The sequence below is a fragment of the Vulpes lagopus genome, chromosome 11, assembly GCF_018345385.1.
Source record: "Vulpes lagopus strain Blue_001 chromosome 11, ASM1834538v1, whole genome shotgun sequence".
Classification (NCBI taxonomy): Eukaryota; Metazoa; Chordata; class Mammalia; order Carnivora; family Canidae; genus Vulpes; species Vulpes lagopus.
Window position 1 is genome coordinate 61,425,314 of NC_054834.1, and position 17,134 is coordinate 61,442,447.

At 44.1% G+C, this 17,134-nt stretch overlaps 1 protein-coding gene and 1 non-coding gene across 2 annotated transcripts in view; both read left to right on the top strand.

Annotated features, from left to right (window-relative positions):
• The window catches only part of LOC121501766 (oxysterol binding protein), a 34,116-nt gene extending 21,624 nt beyond the window's left edge, over nt 1-12,492 (top strand). The window contains exons 10-14 of the mRNA XM_041774155.1: nt 5,730-5,833; nt 7,673-7,768; nt 8,531-8,712; nt 9,800-10,020; nt 10,165-12,492. Of these exons, the coding sequence (XP_041630089.1) occupies nt 5,730-5,833; nt 7,673-7,768; nt 8,531-8,712; nt 9,800-10,020; nt 10,165-10,307 (746 nt within the window). The 3' untranslated portion in view covers nt 10,308-12,492. The remainder of the gene's footprint in view (nt 1-5,729; nt 5,834-7,672; nt 7,769-8,530; nt 8,713-9,799; nt 10,021-10,164) is intronic.
• Nucleotides 12,493-16,283: 3,791 nt separating this feature from the next.
• On the top strand, nt 16,284-16,356 carry TRNAF-GAA. Its single transcript has one exon. It is a non-coding gene; the product is annotated as a tRNA-Phe (tRNA).
• Nucleotides 16,357-17,134: the final 778 nt, after the last annotated feature.

Sequence of the window (17,134 nt, forward strand, 5' to 3'; positions counted from 1 at the left end):
GCCCTCTCTTTGCCCTCCTCCACCACTTTACCCTTGTACCTGCTCTCTCTCTTTCTAAATAAAAAAAAGAGACACATTCATATATACAGGTATTTATTTATCTGTTTTAAGGTTTTTAAGTAATAATCTAAATTTCTCTGCACCGATTGTGGGGCTCCAACTCATAGCCAAGAACCGTATGCTCTACCAGCTGAGCCAGTCAGGTTCCCTAAAGAGACACATTTAAAGGGATATTGTTTTATAGTTTTGGAGCTCTCTAATCCAAGAATCACAAATTGGGAATATGAATGAAACAACCAGTCAGCCTGATGATCTCTGTCAGTGACACTACTGGGTTCCAGGGACCTTGAATTTGCTCCAGAGTGGCATTTTAGTAAAAAAATTCCCCTTACATATTTTATTCATTCTTCCAGTTTCTACTTCTTCATTAGTGATTACTTATAACTAATATAATTACTGATTAGTTATAATTTACATTTGCTATTTTTGCTTTTTGGGGTTTTTTTCTGTATATCTTTTTGTTGTTGTTGTTCCTCTATTAGTTCCTTCTTTTGTATTAGATATTTTTCTAGTTTACCATTTTAATACCCTTGTTATCTCTTTTTACTATATTTTTGAAGGATTGCTTCTCAGCCTTTTGGCTGGATCAAGATCAAGTGTATTTTCGAAGGTATTTTTTTTAGTGGTTATCCCAGGTCATACAATTAATATCTAAGCTTCTTGTTCAGATTAATACCAATTTAGGGGCACTCTGGGTGGCTCAGCAGTTTAGTGCCACCTTTAGCCCAGGGCCTGATCCTGGAGACCCAGGACCGAGTCCCACGTTGGGCTCCTTGCATGGAGCCTGCTTCTCCCTCTGCCTGTGTCTCTGCCTCTCTCTCTCTCTGTTTCTCATGAATAAATAAACTATTAAAAAAAAAGATTAATACCAATTTAATTTCAATAGTATGTAAAAACTTTGCAGATATATGTATCCTGTACTTCTTTCCTCCTTTGTGCTTTTTATCTTTGTGTAAATTATATTTTTATACATTATAATCCCATCAACATAGTTTTATAACTGTTGCTTTATATGAGTGTCTTTTAAATCATGTAGCAGAAAAAAAAGCTGCAAGTAAAAAATACATTAATACTGTTGTTTTATTTTATTATTTTTTTAATACTGTTGTTTTATAGTTTAATTATAGTTATCTTTACAGGTCTCTTCTTTTTTTTTTTAAATTAATGACAGTCACAGAGAGAGAGAGAGGCAGAGACATAGGCAGAGGGAGAAGCAGGCTCCATGCACCGGGAGCCCGATGTGGGACTCGATCCCGGGTCTCCAGGATCGCGCCCCGGGCCAAAGGCAGGCGCCAAACCGCTGCGCCACCCAGGGATCCCTTTACTGGTCTCTTCTAATGTAGATTTAAGTTGCTGTCCACTGTCCTTTCATTTCAGCCCAAAAGACTTCCTTTGGTATATTTCTTGAAGGAAAGATCTAATAGCTATGAATTCTTTCAGTTTTTGTTTGCCTGGAAATGTCTTACGTTTTTTGTTTATGAAGGATAGTTTTGTTGGATATAGAATTCTTGGTTTGATCATTTTTTTCTTTCAGTATTATTGGATATGTCATCCCACTGCCTTCTGGCCTCTGAAGTTTCTGATAATTTTATTGAGGATAATTTATCTTGATGCATCACTTTTCTCTTTACTGCTTCAAGGTTCTCTCTTTGTTTTTCGGTATTTTGACTATGATGGGTTCCAGTGTGGTGCTCTTTGAGTTTATCCTATTGGAGTTACACCTCTTGGATATGTAGGTTAATGTTTTTCATCAAATTTGGAATTTGAAGCCATAATATATTTAACTGCTCCAATTGGAGCAGTTGTTTTTGTTTTTTTGTTTTGTTTTGTTTTGTTTTAGAGCGAGAAAGAGAGCAAGCGAGGGAGGGGGAGAGAGAGGGAAAGAGAGGATTCCAAATCGGCTCCACACTCAGTGTAGAGCCCAACACAGGGCTAATCTCACGACCCTGAGATCGTGACCAGAGCCATAACAAGAAGTCGGACACTCAACCAACTGAGTCACCTCGGGGCCCCCTTAACTGCTCCAATTATGAACACCACCTCAGGCAGCTGCTATGTTAAACAATTACCATTGGTGTTTTGCTTGTCACCCCTGGGAAAAGGCTGTTTGAGATGAGCAGGTACTGAGTCAAGTCAAATAAAGGCAAGCCTTGTGATTGGGAACCACCAAATCGGTCAGATAATGACAGTTCCTTGGAGATTGGGCTTTTGGGGAGCTTCATATCGTCTGCTTCCTCCAGTGTTTGCTAAGCTGCTTGCTGCTTTTCACATCTACGGTGATTGTGAAATTGCTGGTTCTCAAGGCTACTGCCAAGCTGGGGAAAGGAAGATGGAAGTACGGCAAGTTAAAATGCCACAAAACTCATTTTTCTTATGCTCAGGATGAAGCAAGAGTTTTGAGTGACACTAGGAGACCACAGAATGGACAATGCAGGTGGCCTCTGGTAGCTGGAAAAGGCAAGAAAGTGGGCCTCCTGTAGACCCTTCAGAGGGAACATAGGCCTTTTGACACCTTGATTTTAGATTTCTGACTTCCAGAAATGTAGCAGTTGAGTAACCACCGTGTTTTAAGCCATAGAGTTTGTGGAAGTTGGTTCCAGCAGCAATAGAAACAAATACAGGGGTAATAGTGCCCGCAGTTGAGGTATCACTAGGTATTTGAGTGCCTACTGTATGCTGGAAACTGTTTTTGGTGCTGTGGGTATGTAATGGTGGACAAAAACCACTTTGCCCTCACTTAGCTTGCATTCTTTTCTTTTAGAGAGTGTGTGTGTGAGCAGGGGAAGAGGGGTGCAGGGAGAGAGAGAGAATCTTAAGCCGGCTTCATGCCCAGCATGGAGCCCAATACAGAGCTCTATCTGACAACCCTGAGATCATGACCTGAGCTGAAATCAAGAGTTGGTGCTTAACTAACTGAGCCACCTGACGCCCCAACTTGCATTCTTTTCTTAAGCAGACAAAAAAGTAAACAAACACTTAAATATTATTTTTTGTCTATATTTATTTAATTTTAGACAGTGGTAGTTCTATGAAGAACTAGAGCAAGCAGAGATGGGGTGAATGGTGGAGAAGCGAGTGTGTTAGTGGTTCCTCAGGACACGGAAATTCTCTCTGGCGAGGTTACATTTGAGCAGACACCTAACTAATAAAAAGAACCAATCAGAAGATCTGGAGAAGAATGTCCCAGCAGAGACGCCCTTATAGATAAAGGCCCCGAGAGGGGAATAAGCACAGCATGTTTGCTCAAGGAGCACAAAGGCCACAGCAGCTTTCGAGCACAATCCGAGGAGTTGGCCAAGACCAGATCTTTTCCTTTTTTTTTTTTTTTTTTAAGATTTTATTTATTTATTCATGAGAGACACACAGAGAGAGGCAGAGACATTGGCAAAGAAAGAAGCAGAGAGAGAAGCAGGCTCCATGCAGGGAGCCCGATTTGGGACTCAATCCTGGGACTCCAGGACCATGCCCTTGGCCGAAGGCAGATGCTTAACTGCTGAGCCACCCAGACATCCCAAGGGCCGGATCTTGTAGGGTTTTGTACATGAGGGAAAGGAGTTGGGTTTGGTTTTCATTGCAGTGGGAAGAAACTAGAGATTTTACACAGTGTGGTAAGTTGACATGACATGTTTTAAACATCACTTTGACTAGAGACTTGAAGGTGACTATGGTGGAAGTGGGACCGAAACAATGTTGTTCGCTTCAGGCAAGAGAGGACGCTGGCTTTAGACAGCAGTGGTGGTAGAAGAAGTATTGAGCAGGAGACTTAGCATGTGTGTAGATGGCACAGGTATTTGAAAGGGTGTTGTGAAGATTAAATGAGCTAATAGATGAGGAGAGTGTAGCACGGTACCTAGGACACAACAGGTGCTGTCAGCAGAGCTGCTCCTTTTGTCCTGGGTGTCATTGTCATCACTGCTGCTGCAGCCAACAGGGCTAGTTTAGTCTCATGTACAAGAAAGACACATAATTAGTCTTCTGTTCATTAGTGGTTGCAGAGAGAGCTTAGACTTATACCAGTACTGTAACTGACTGTATTAGTCAACATGTATATAAGGATATACATATAGGGTGTATATATGGATGGCTCTGTCGGTTAAGTGTCTGACTCTTGATTCTGGCTCAGGTCATGATCTCGGTCATGAATTTGAGCCTTGCGTCGGGCTCCACGTGGAGCATGGAGTTTGCTTGGGGTTCTCTCTCCCTCTCCCTCTGCTCCTCTAGCTCACACTTGCATGCTCGCTCTCTTTCTCTGTCTCTCAAAAAAATAAAATCTTTTTTCTAAAAAGATATACATATGTATGTTTATCTTTAAATTTTTTTTATTATTTTGAATCCCTAGGCACTTCTCTTCACCTCACTTTTGGTTTGATATGCAAGATGAACTCACAGGGACAAGAGAAGACTGTATCTCTTGAGCACCCATTATGTTTCAGGCATTGTACTGGCAGATAAACAGTACTGCGTGACAAGGTGTGCTTATCCCAAGTCTACAGATGATAAAGCTGAGACCTAGGGAGATCACAGCATATGCAGGATCTGGTACTCTAATGCAGTTCTGTTGCTAACCAGCCAGATTCATGCAGACCACATAAGTTAAGGACACCGGCTCCAATAAGACTGCTCTCACCTCAGATGCCAGCTATCAATTTGGGGGGCCCCAGACCCTATGTACTTTTGACGCACTGGCTTTAGTTTAGATAATTTGCTAGGATGACTCATAGAACCCAGGAAAGAACTATCCTCACTATCATAGTTTTATTATAAAAGGTACAAATCAGTACCAGCCAAATGAAGAGATGCATAGAGCAAGGTCTGCAAGTGTCCTGGACGTAGAACTTCTATGACTTCTCCCATGGTATCAGGGCATATTGAGGTGTTCACCAACCAGGAAGCTGCACTAAGCTCCATCGTCCACAGATTTTATTAGGATTTGATTAGGTGGGCATGATGGAAACATTGGCCACTGAACTGAATTCAGTTTTCAGGCCTCCTTCTTCCCTGGAGGTCCCCTCTGGGACCTCTCACTTGGGAGATTCCAGGGGTTTAGAGGTCCCCTCCCAGGAACCATGGAGAAATACCAGACCAATTCCTTATTACACAATCCAAGGTCACACTTCTAACAAGTGTTGGAGCCAGGATTCAGTCTAGTTCTGCCCTATTCACTACTACGTTATCGTTAAGGCCCTTAGAAAAGCAGGTTACTTAAGGTCATGTGGCTACTTACTAACAAGAGGGCCTCGCCACTGCCATCCTGACTGCCAGCATGTGCTCTTTTCCACAATTCAATTTTATTTTTTTATGTGGGGCAAATTTGACCTGTTCCTGTAAATTTTGCAACTCGCGTGGCAGGCACACTTGGTGAAAAGATTGGAGCTTTTGCTTTCTTTTTTCTCTAATTGCAGAATATCGCTTCCTAGCTAAGCTTTATCAGTTGTCAGTGTTGGTCATCATTTAGTTACAGTTTATTCATAAATTTTAAAATAAGTGAAGAAAAAAATTCAATCAGTGCTTCCAGCATTTAAGAAGATTATAAATCCTTTTTGGTTTATTGTTTTCCTTTTAAAAGTAAGAGATATTGATAGAAGAAAATCAATCCATTGTTATTTGTAGCTAATGTGATGCTGTTGTCCTAATATTTGGCTTGTTTGTGTACCTGTCTCTGTTTCCAGGTAGCATTCACTGTATTTTCCATGCAACTGGGCACCACTACACTTGGAAGAAGGTTACCACCACAGTGCACAACATTATTGTGGGCAAGCTGTGGATAGATCAGGTAAGCAGAGGTGCCCAAAGTGTTCTGACGTGCAGAAGAAGTATGTTCGTAAGTCCGTCTCTGCAGTATCAAGGGCATGAGAACTGGCCCCAGACAGTTGTTACTGATTTTTCTCACGAATTGCTCTCAGGCAGTAGCGCTGCCCCCCCATCCCCAAGTTTCTTTCTTTCTTTCTTTCTTTCTATCTATCTATCTATCTATCTATCTATCTATTTATTTTTTAAAGATTTTATTTATTTATTCATAGAGACGCAGAGAGAGAGAGAGGCAGAGACACAGGCAGAGGGAGAAGCAGGCACCGTGCAGAAAGCCTAACATGGGACTCAATCCAGGGTCTCCAGGATCATGCCCTGGGCTGCAGGCGGTGCTAAACTGCTGCGCCACCAGGGCTGCCCCTGAGTTTCTATCTATCTATCTATCTATCTATCTATCTATCTATCTATCTATTCATTCATTCATTCATTCATTCATTCATGAGAGACACAAAAGAGAGAGGCAGAGACATAGGCAGAGGGAGAAGCAGGTTCCATGCAGGGAGCCCAATGTGGGACTCAGTCCCGGGACTCCAGGATCATGACCTGGGCCGAAGGCAGGTGCTCAAACGCTGAGCCACCCAGGCGTCCCCTGAGTTTCTATACCACGAATTATTATTTGTAAATGACCAATTTGTAACATTCATTCAGTGACTACTCTCCCAGGACCGTGTTGGCTATTATGAAAGTACAACAAAATAATAAACATGGCTCCTAGTCTTCCACCTTTCATTATTCATCAGACTTGACTGCTAGGCAGAACACAAAGTCTTGGGGATAAAAAACTCATTGTTCTGCAAAGAGTTATTGTATCATTGGAGATAACATGACAAATATGTATAGATTCAAAAGTATTTAACAAAATACACTAGCATAAGAGCTGTACTAAGATAACATCTAATTAATTATCAGTTGGCTCTTAAGACAATGGTTATAATAAATTTAGAAAAGAAAGGGAGAGTGCCTGGGTGGTTCAGTCGATTAAGTATCTGCTTTGGTCACAGGTACTGATCCTGGAGTCTCAAGGTCGAGTCCTGAGTCATGTTCCTGGCTCAGCGGGGTATCTGTTGCTCCCTCTCCTCTTCCCCTGACTTGTGCTCTCTCTCTCACTCACTCTCTCAAATAAATAACTAATCTTTAAAAAAGGGGGGAATACTGTCTTGACAAGTCAGGAAAACCTTCACAGTAGATGTGTTAATTAAGCTGAGTCTTTTTTTTTCTTAAGATTTTATTTATTTATTTATTAGAGAGAGAGAGAGAGAGTATGAGCAATGGAGGGGTGGAGAGGAAGGGAGAGAATCTCAAGCAGACTCCACAATGAGCACAGAGCCCCATGAGGGGCTTGATTTCACGACCTGAACCAAAAACCAAAAGTTGGAGATCATGACCGGAGCCGAAATCAAAAATTGGATGGTTAACCAACTGAGCCACCCATGTGCTCTAAGCTGAGTCTTCAAGTGCTTTGGGATTTAGAAGATAGAAAGAAAATGAAATAAAGTATAGAAAGTTCCGCCATGTATAACCTTGTAATTGTGAGTAGAGTACTTTGATTTAAGCACAGAGTTCATGAAGGGTATGAGTGGGGTGGAAAGATAAATTATTATGTGAATATCAACATATGTGCTGAAAGGCAAATCATGCCGCCTACCAAGGTTTCGAAGGAATTTCATGGCTTCTCAGGGTTGGCTGAGACGAGAACCCTTAAGCAAGGAAGTCTGAGAGTGTACGATGGAAAAGTATAGGGCATGGGGTCTGGCACATATTCAAGTCCTCCAGTCTTAATAAAATGATGCTTTTTATTTTGTAGTCTGGTGAAATCGATATTGTGAACCACAAGACAGGAGACAAGTGCAATCTTAAATTTGTCCCTTACAGCTACTTCTCTCGTGATGTAGCAAGAAAGGTAAGAGAAGTTGGAGTTTTAAATGTTTTTCCTTAGTGTGTATCCCTTAGAAAGCCTACTCTTTAAAAAAAAAAAAAAAAAAGAGAAAAGAAAAGAAAAAAAGAAAGCCTACTCTTTGGGGGCTGGTGTGAATGATAGATGAATAGATAGTCTAAACGTATATATCTCCTAAATATTTATGTGGTGATTTGGGGGGAGGGGGGGAAAGGAGAGGTAAAGGAAAAAGTCAGCAGGAAAGGGGACTTAGATTTTGCATTACTAAACCAAATCATTGTCTTTTCTGATCAAAACAATAAGAAAGTGAAAGTCAAGAGCAAGGAGAGATTGCAAATGGGAAACACAGAGGAAGGACCAATAAAAGGATTTCAGGAAGAAGGATGGGTAGTTTGACTGCCGTGAAGTCTAAGTGTGAGTCCTGTATCAATTGCACCGTGAGTTTGATGTCAAGTGAAAAAGAGTTGGAGATTCAAATCTGTTTGTGGCTGTCTCTAACTTCCAGAGAGAAGAAAATGCCATAATTCTGAGTACCAGTCGGATCTTTACCCCTCAAGTATCATTGCAACAAAAAACCCTATATAACAAAATGATGAAACTCCAACTTGTGGCTCATTTATTTTAAGCAGCTCAAAAAAATATACCAGAATAATATGGGTGGTTCTATGGTGTTTATTGTAGCAGGATTTAACCAGTATTTACTGTAGGACTTTGGTTTCCAGAGTAGTCAGGTAAGCTAACCCAAAATCCTGCTCTCCGTCCTTGTAGGTGACAGGGGAAGTGACAGATCCATCAGGAAAAGTTCACTTTGCTCTTCTGGGGACATGGGATGAGAAAATGGATTGTTTCAAAGTACAGCCAGTCGTTGGGGAAAATGGGGGTGATGCTCGGCAGAGAGGCCATGAGGCAGAGGAAAGCAGGGTCATGCTGTGGAAAAGGAACCCTTTACCGTGAGTATCAGTATGTATGTTGTCTGGGTAACACTTTGACCCCAACCTTGGAGCAGTACTGATGGCATTGCTGCCTTCCTTCCCACTTAGGCACGTGAGGAATCAAGCCAGGGAAATCAGAACCTTTGGAGAGATTACCAGAAGGCTGTCACCATATGATTTGAGTTATAATGTGCATTTGCCAAGAAAAATGAAACTAATCAAGTCACATCTGCCAAAAATATGCATTATTTATTTATTTTTAAAGATTTTATTTATGTATTCATGAGAGACACAGAGGCGGAGACACAAGTAGAGGCAGAAGCAGGCTTCCCTGCGGGGAGCCTGATGCAGGACTCAATCCCAAGACCCCGTGATCACGACCTGAGCCAAAGGCAGATGCTCAGTCGCTCAGCCACCCAGGTGCCCCAAAATATTCATAATTTAAGGCAAAATGATTCAGGGGTTGATTCCCACATCAGGCTCCCTGTGTGGAGCCTGCTTCTCCCTCTGCCTATGTCTCTGCCTCTCTCTATATGTCTCTCATGAATATGTAACTAAAATCTTTAAAAATAAAAAAAATAATAATAATAAAGCAAAACCATTCAGAAGCAGCTGGACAAGAAACATGCTGACCACCTGTTTACAACTTAGCTTGAGACCCAGTGGCAATATAAAGGTCTCTGAGGTCAAGCAAAGGAATTCCGAAATGAGATGGAGGCTGTTTTTCTCCTGTCCTCTCATATGTTTAGTCTATAGTAACAGCCAAGATTATCCCAGAAAGAGGATAAAGAGAAAGCAAAGGAAATAGGAATAAGGAATTTTCATTTAGTAGAATGTTTCACTCTTCGTAATGAATTCCTTCCTAATCTCCGCAGAGTACAGTACATACCCAGCAAACTCCCGGAGTGAGTGATGCCAGGGGAGGGACTGGAGAGTGGTCTGGTCTGGGTGTCTTCATGAGGGGACCGTGACCTGGTCCTCGGGTCTGTCCATCTGTAGAACAGCTTTGCAGAGGCCATGTTTTGGCAGTGTGCTTGGCGGTTGTTCCATAACAAGGGACTGGGCACTGATATCACCCTTCGTCTTTCTCATCCTTGACTTGTAGGAAGAATGCTGAGAACATGTACTACTTCTCTGAGCTTGCCCTGACACTCAACGCCTGGGAAAGTGGCACCGCGCCCACAGACAGCCGATTGCGGCCCGACCAGAGACTGATGGAGAATGGGCGCTGGGATGAAGCCAATGCTGAGAAGCAGCGCCTGGAGGAAAAGCAGAGACTTTCCAGAAAGAAGAGAGAAGCAGAAGCAATGAAAGCCACGGAGGATGGTAATGAACCTGCCTTCCACTCTCTTGATGCGTGGAGAATCATTTTGTGTGTTTCTGGCACTCATTCTGTGTTTCTTTTTTTTTTTTTTTTTTTTTTCATTTTTTTTTTTCATTCTGTGTTTCTTAACCCGCCTTCCCCTTTAGGCACACCCTATGATCCCTATAAGGCGCTGTGGTTTGAGCGGAAGAAGGACCCTGTTACCAAGGAGCTAACCCATATTTATAGGGGAGGATACTGGGAGTGTAAAGAAAAACAGGACTGGACCTCATGCCCGGACATTTTCTGAAATGGCAGCAACAAAAAGGAGGAGGATCCAAAGGAGAAGAGGACAGAGGATGTGCGGGAAAGCTAGCGTTTGGGATTCTGACCCAGCGCTTTCCTCCAGTTTGTCTGTCTTAACCAATCATTTTGTCCAAATCAATCACCAGAAGCAGACACCAGTGGTGGTGATTGGCTGGTTGCCTTAGCTGATTGAAACTGAAATCGACTTACTAGGTCCCTGTGTTTGTGGCCAGAAGGTAGCACTGCTCCACCTCTGCACAGCCACGTGTCCTCGGCTCTCTTCGCCCTCCGCCCCCACTTTCAGATGATGTCATTCACCCTCCCCTGTAGCATCCTGCTCGGCCAAGGTCTGTGAGGTCATGATTCCGGGCCGTTTTGGTGCTGATCAGGGCGAGAGCTGAATTTAGAAGCTCCTGGAAAGAGCACAGAAGACTTGACCAATGGAGGCATCGTGAATGACTGCGGTGGAGCTTAGGCATGGCTCCCGAAATGGGGTCACACATGGGATCGGTCTCATGGAGCATCGGCCCGGAGATAACTATAGTATCGGAAAAACTGCGAGGGGCCTGTTCTGTAAGATTGGAATACTCAGACTTATGTTTCTTAGAAGTTTGTATGTGCGTTTGCCTATAGACCCCTTGTGCTGTCCTCCTTTGACAGCAACCCAAGCCACTCTGGTGGTCGGTAGGAGGCTTTGTTATCCTTGCAGGGGAATTTTACGGACTTCCTCGGAACGCCGGGGAACTTCTAAGAACAAAAGGCAGGATGGAAAAGACTGCTAGCCACTTTGCTTTCCCAGTTCTTCCTCACCCCATTCTTCATTGCCTTTCTTACTCCTCCCCCTCTTCCCTCCCCCCTTCTCTCTCTCTCCATCTCTCTCTCTCTCAGCGCAATACCTGTTTGGGTCTGTGCCCCAGTGTGGAGCAAAGCATTACCTGTCCCATTCTGATAGACTTCAGAATTTGAGAGAAGGAGTTAATTTTAAACAAAAGTTTCCACCATCTCTCAAGCCCCATGGACTGGAGCCACCTCTCGAATAATGTGTTAAATATCTGTATATTATATATATGTAGAGAAAAATCTAATTTTTTTTGTTTGATTTTCCTTCTTCCCATTCAGAATCTTGTTTTTTTTGATATCTTTTGTCTCCCTGGGACTCTCTCTCGGACACACTGATGTGGACTGGAGCCTCCTCTGTTTTCCACCTTTGAGGGGCAGACAGATTCAAAACCTGAGCAGGATCACGTCCAGCAGTTCCTGAACAGGGGCTTGATCCTGGGTCTGTATCATGGAGTGCCCACTGCTGTCGAAATTCTGCTCTCCTAATTACCTGAGTCTCGAGAATGAAATCCTCTTTTTCCCTCTTTTGTTAGGCAGAGTATGGGTAGAGTGTCAGGACAGTAGTTTCCAGTTTAATTCTGCGTCTGCCCAAATGACAGCACATACAGCTAATTTCCAAAAGAAACTTCTTCCTAGGATGTGGAGCTGAAAGTGCCGTCATGTAGGGTGGGTAAGAGAACTGCTCCTGTTGGGCCCTGGCTTCCTTCATTGTGTGTTCCGTATGTGTTTCAGTTGTCTTGTTTAGAAATCTGCCCCTGCGCAGCCCGCCCTTGGTTGAGGATCACAAATTGAGGTGCCTTCCTTGTATGCTTTTTGTTACTGTTTTTCATTTCTGTTCCTTAACTGCTGAGCCTCAGCCAGTGTGGGTCCTGGGGGAAATATCATTCCAGAGGAAGCCATCCCTGCCTGGAAATTGGATTTATACTGGGTAAATTAGTAGTATTCCTTCCTCACCACCCCCCTTCCTAGCTGTGGTGCATTTGAGAGATGGGCATCCACTGGGGAGTTTCCTCTAAGACCCCAATTGCCACCTTAAGTGTGGGATTGTGCTGGGGCTTCTTTCAAGGAGGCCCGGAAAGGCTGTGACCTAATCAGGGGGCTTTAACCAGAGCAGGAATTCCTCAACCAAACAGAACGTCTCTGCTTTATCCCCCACCTTTCTTCCTCCACCATCTGCACTACATTTCCAGCCTGATCCCCAGTCTGATTCCTGCTAATGGAGAAGCTTTGAGTCCTTCAGGTGAAATGAAGTCACATCAAAACAAAATTATATATATTTTCGTTTTTCTTTGCCTTATTGTTTTTTTTTTCCAAGAAAACTACTAAATTAAATAATTTTTAAAAAGTCATATCATTTGTCTGCTTCACTTGTACTCCTACTAGGTAAGAAGTGGTGGTGGGAGGGGCTGGAGAACTGACTGGTTTGTTCTAGGGAATCAGGCAGCTGCTCTTGGTGAGAAATTGAAAGAAAAACTGGGCATGGGTTTCCAGATGTTTCCACTATTTGACAGCATTCTAAAGGGCCTGTGGACAGAAGAGTAGTTTTAAGGCCCCTTCTGCTTTAATGGAACATAATTGTCAGTGTCCCACCTTGGCATAGGGGAGTCATTTGTAGTGTTTTTGATGTTGGGCCTGTTTTACCTCAAAAAATAAAATTTTTCTTGAATTCAGTTTCTCTTGCCCATTTAGATTCTCAGATTCTTAGCTGTCTCATGTAGGGATTCAAATTCTGTAGTTTGAAACATAAGTTTTTTGTTTGTTTGTTTTTAAGATTTTTAAAAATTTATTCAGGAGAGACACAGAGAAGCAAAGACATAGAGTTCCAGGCTCCTCACAGGGAGCCTGATGCCAGACTCCATCCTGGACCCTGGGATCACACTCTGAGCTGAAAGCAGATGCTCAACCACTGAACCACCCAGGCATTCCAACAATTAAGTATTGATTTGGAGGGCTTAGAATTAAGGACTGTGAAGATGCTTGTTGAGGTTTCTACTATAGACTTCAGGGAGGGGAGGAGATGGGCAAAGGAGTCCAAGGAACCCGGGGAGGGGGAGAGGCTGCACATCAGAGCAAGCACAGGTCCTGCCCTGCGGCTGACCATCTGCTTCTGCGTCCAACATGCTAAGTGTGGAATTCTGAGCGCCGTCTGGCTTATACTTGGACAGTTTTTAAGAGGTAAATGTTAAAGTCATGTGGAATACAAAGGCATTGGAAAAAAACCCTAATTTAAATAAATTCACTAAGGTCACAGCCAATTGGTTAGTCATGGTGTTGGAATTCAAAGCTGGGTTTGTTTGACCCCCAGAGTGTGTGACCTCTACAACCTTGTGTTCTGAGAGAAACTGGGTTGGAAGGCAGCTGACAGTGAAGTCATTTCCTGCTGGGTGAGGTCACATCGTGCAGTAAGGCACATTTCTGTTTCCAGGGGCTTAGTGATGTGGATAGCGCCCCTTTGGAAGTCCACCCGAAGAAGGAGCATCCTTGAAGGCCAGCCTCCAGGCTCCTTCATTTCTCAGGGCTCTTGTGTCCATAGAATTAGCCACGTTGCCAGATTGTTTTCTTCTAGCCTGGTTCTTGGGAAGGCCTTATTTTTTCTAGCCTGGTTCTTGGGAAAGCCAGTCATCTGTTCAAGTCATTTGCCTGATTTGTATTGCTGGGTTCGTTGGTAAGTTTCAGCCCCTGAAGGGTTTTTTGGTTTTTTGGTTTATTGCTTTTTGGCAAGCTAAAAATCATCGCAGTGGACACTTGCCATTTGCAGAGAGCTGCATCTGGCATCTTGACATGCCCTGTGCCATATAATTTCCTCCGATAGAGGACAGTCAAATGTACCTGAAACATTTTAACAATCCCTCCTTTAGCCCTTGCATGGGCCGCTATGACCCAATGGGTCATGATGTGGATCCCCAAGGGCCTGCCACACTTACTCATGATTCAAAATGATGACCCAGCAAAATTATAATTTAGAACACTTGTCAGGAACTCTCTGAAGTCCCACCAAAATAGTAAACCTTTAAATCTCAGGGCCTACTCTACTTTCAACAAGATAAATGAAAAACAACCCTAAAAAGGAGGTGTAGAAAAATCTTTAGAAGTTATTCACCATAAAGTGTATACTTTGTGAAACTCGTAGGATTGTCATCAAAATGTAGAGCTTGCTTCTCAAAGTGATACAGCTTTTTGTTCCATGATCGGCCCTGCCCCGTGGGAAGCATTCCAAGCCTCTCCTGGCTTTTCCTTCCACGCTCAGACAATAATGTGTAGTTATACTCTCCTCGGGCATTCCTACTAGCTTTTCAGTTCACGCTGATCCCTCAGAGGAAAGATGCAGAGTGGTCTCGTGAGGTATCTTTAAAGGCAAGAACTAAAGACCTTGAGTCGTCTCTAAATAGCCTTGCAGATGTCACATTTGAGTTTAACCAGGTGATTTGATTTTATTTTTTAAGACTTTATTTATTTACTTGAGAGACAGCATGCGGTGAGCAACAGAGGGACAAGAGGGAGAAGCAGGCTCCCCGCTGAGCAGAGAGCCCACTGTGAGGCTCTGTCCCAGGCCCCGGGGATCATGACCTGAGCCAAAGGCAAACGCCCAACTGACTGAGCCACCCAGATGCTACAACCAGGTGATTTTAAAAGTTAGTACAGAACCAGTTGGCCCAGAGATAGGTTCTCTCTCTCTCTCTCTCTTCTTTGCTTTCTCTCCTTTCTCTCTTTCAACATTGACCCCAGTCTGTTATGTAACATACACAAGTGATACAAAGGACAAGAAAGAGCTCTGATACGTAATTACAGTCTGGTTTGGTGAGTGGTGTGAAGGCACTGGAGAGGGGCAACCAGTCTATAGGGGTGGGGAGGGGTGGGATAGAGACAGGTCAGAGAGGGCTTCTAGAACTAGGAGAATGTATCTGAGTTGAGAGTTGTGTGTTTACTAGGGGCTATGGGGAAGCGCAGTGTATGGGAAGCGGCACGGACAAAGACGCAGAGCCAAGTCTAGGAAAGCCTCCCGGGTTTGGGTGGCTGCGTGAATGGCTGGAGTTCAGAGTCCAGGAGAGACCACTGCACCCATGCTGCTGAGAGGAAGGGCCCAGGTTATGAGAGTCTATAGCCCATACACAGATAGCAGTCTTGGTGTCTGCTCTGTTAGGGAGCCCGTGAAGGATTTTTAAGCAAGGTGATGGATGCCAGTGTGGATTCCCAGGTAGGAAGACCAAAGAAGAAGTTGGGGAAGATTTAAGAGTGAAGAGAAGTAGAAGGATTCCAGAAATACTGAACTGGAATGAACAGCACTTGAGTCTGATGGTAGGTGGAGGGCAGAAGGAGGGAGGGAGGAAATGGTGTTTTTCTGCCTTGGGAAACTTAGATGGAAAGTCGTAGCAAATTTAGAGGGAAAGACGGGTTCATTTTTGGACATTCTGAGCTGGACAGGCCCATGAAGAGATTGAGTAAGCAATTTAAAACATGGGGCTCTTGGTTATAGCTACATTTTGGGGAGACTCAGGAATGGGATGCCGAGAGTGGCTACATGTTAAACTCCCCTGGTCAATTCACAAAACATGCAATCGGGAGCCCCACCTGCAGAGATCTTGATTCAGTTAGGGCTAGGGCTGGTTCAATCGCATATATATGAATGCAAGAGATGCAGAATTATGAAATAGGAGAAGGTGGGATAAAAGCAACCTGTTAAAGGGATATCACTAAACTACAGTCTGCTCCTCAGAGTTTGAGAGAGGTCTCAGCCAACCCCACTTTTTGACAGTGGTCTGTATATTTGAAAGTTTAAAAATGCCAAGGTGGGGGTTATGAAAGTCGAAGTATAGTTTAAAGACTTTGGTTTAGCAAAAAGTGCTTTTAACCTACAAGAGGCAGTGACTCCATCACACCTCCCCTGGAGGTCACATTGAAAAGCCACATCTGAAGCCTTTTGCAAATGGCCTTCCCGTTGGATTCCATACGTTTCTCGAGTCCAGACAACTGAGAAAAGTAAAATTATTTGTCATTTCTAGCTTGTAAACAGAGGCTTGGCTTAGGCATCTTTATGATGTTTGCTGAACGCTTACCTCCAGCTGCACTCGCCCTGACCTCGTGCTACAACCGACCTAGTACTATTTCATTACAGAAATGCGGAAAGCAGTGCTCGTGAGCAGCCGAAATAGCTCAGTTGGGAGAGCGTTAGACTGAAGATCTAAAGGTCCCTGGTTCGATCCCGGGTTTCGGCAGTGGTTTTAGATGTCACCACCTGTGCGGTACCACGTCGGCCTCATCATGACAAGAGGGCCCAGCCCCGCTCCGCTGGCCGCCCTCGGGTCACGCTCGGGGTAGACGCGGACGCACCGCTCCCTTTCTTTTTTTCCCCTCACATCTGGGGAAAGAAGGATTTATGTCGTCGCTTTTCCCGTGCTCAGGATGAAGTCAGGCTCCCTGCCCCTGCGCCTGGCCGAGACCACTCGCGCCCCAGCGCGCGCCGCTCGCTTGCTTCGGGATCGCTCCTCCCCGTTCATGTCTCCCACCGCGGTCCAGGAGCCGGGGCGCCGGCACCTGCCTCCGCGGGTCGCGGTCCTGTCCCCCCCGCCCCCGGGCTCCGCAGAGCGTGAGGATGCCCCGCAGCCTTCACCTGCGGAGGGCGGGGCGGGGGGGCGCAGCCCGGGCCCCCTCTCGGCCGGAGAACCCCTCGACTTCGGTTTGCTCCAGCTGGTTTACCGGTAACAGAGATCTGGCTATAGGACAGCTGGTGAGTATGGAAAGCCCTGTCTGGTTCACGTCTACACCCGGGTTACCGGATCAAACACCGGACGCTCAGTTAAATTAGGATTTCCAAGAAACAACGATTTTCTTTCTTTCTTTCTTTCTTTCTTTCTTTCTTTCTTTCTTTCTTTCTTTCTTTCTTTCTTTCTTTCTTTCTTTCTTTCTTCTTATTTTTTTGGGGGTATAAGTACGTCTCAAATTATTGCGTGCAACATACAAAGCACACGCTCGTTGTTTTTAAGAGATTTAACT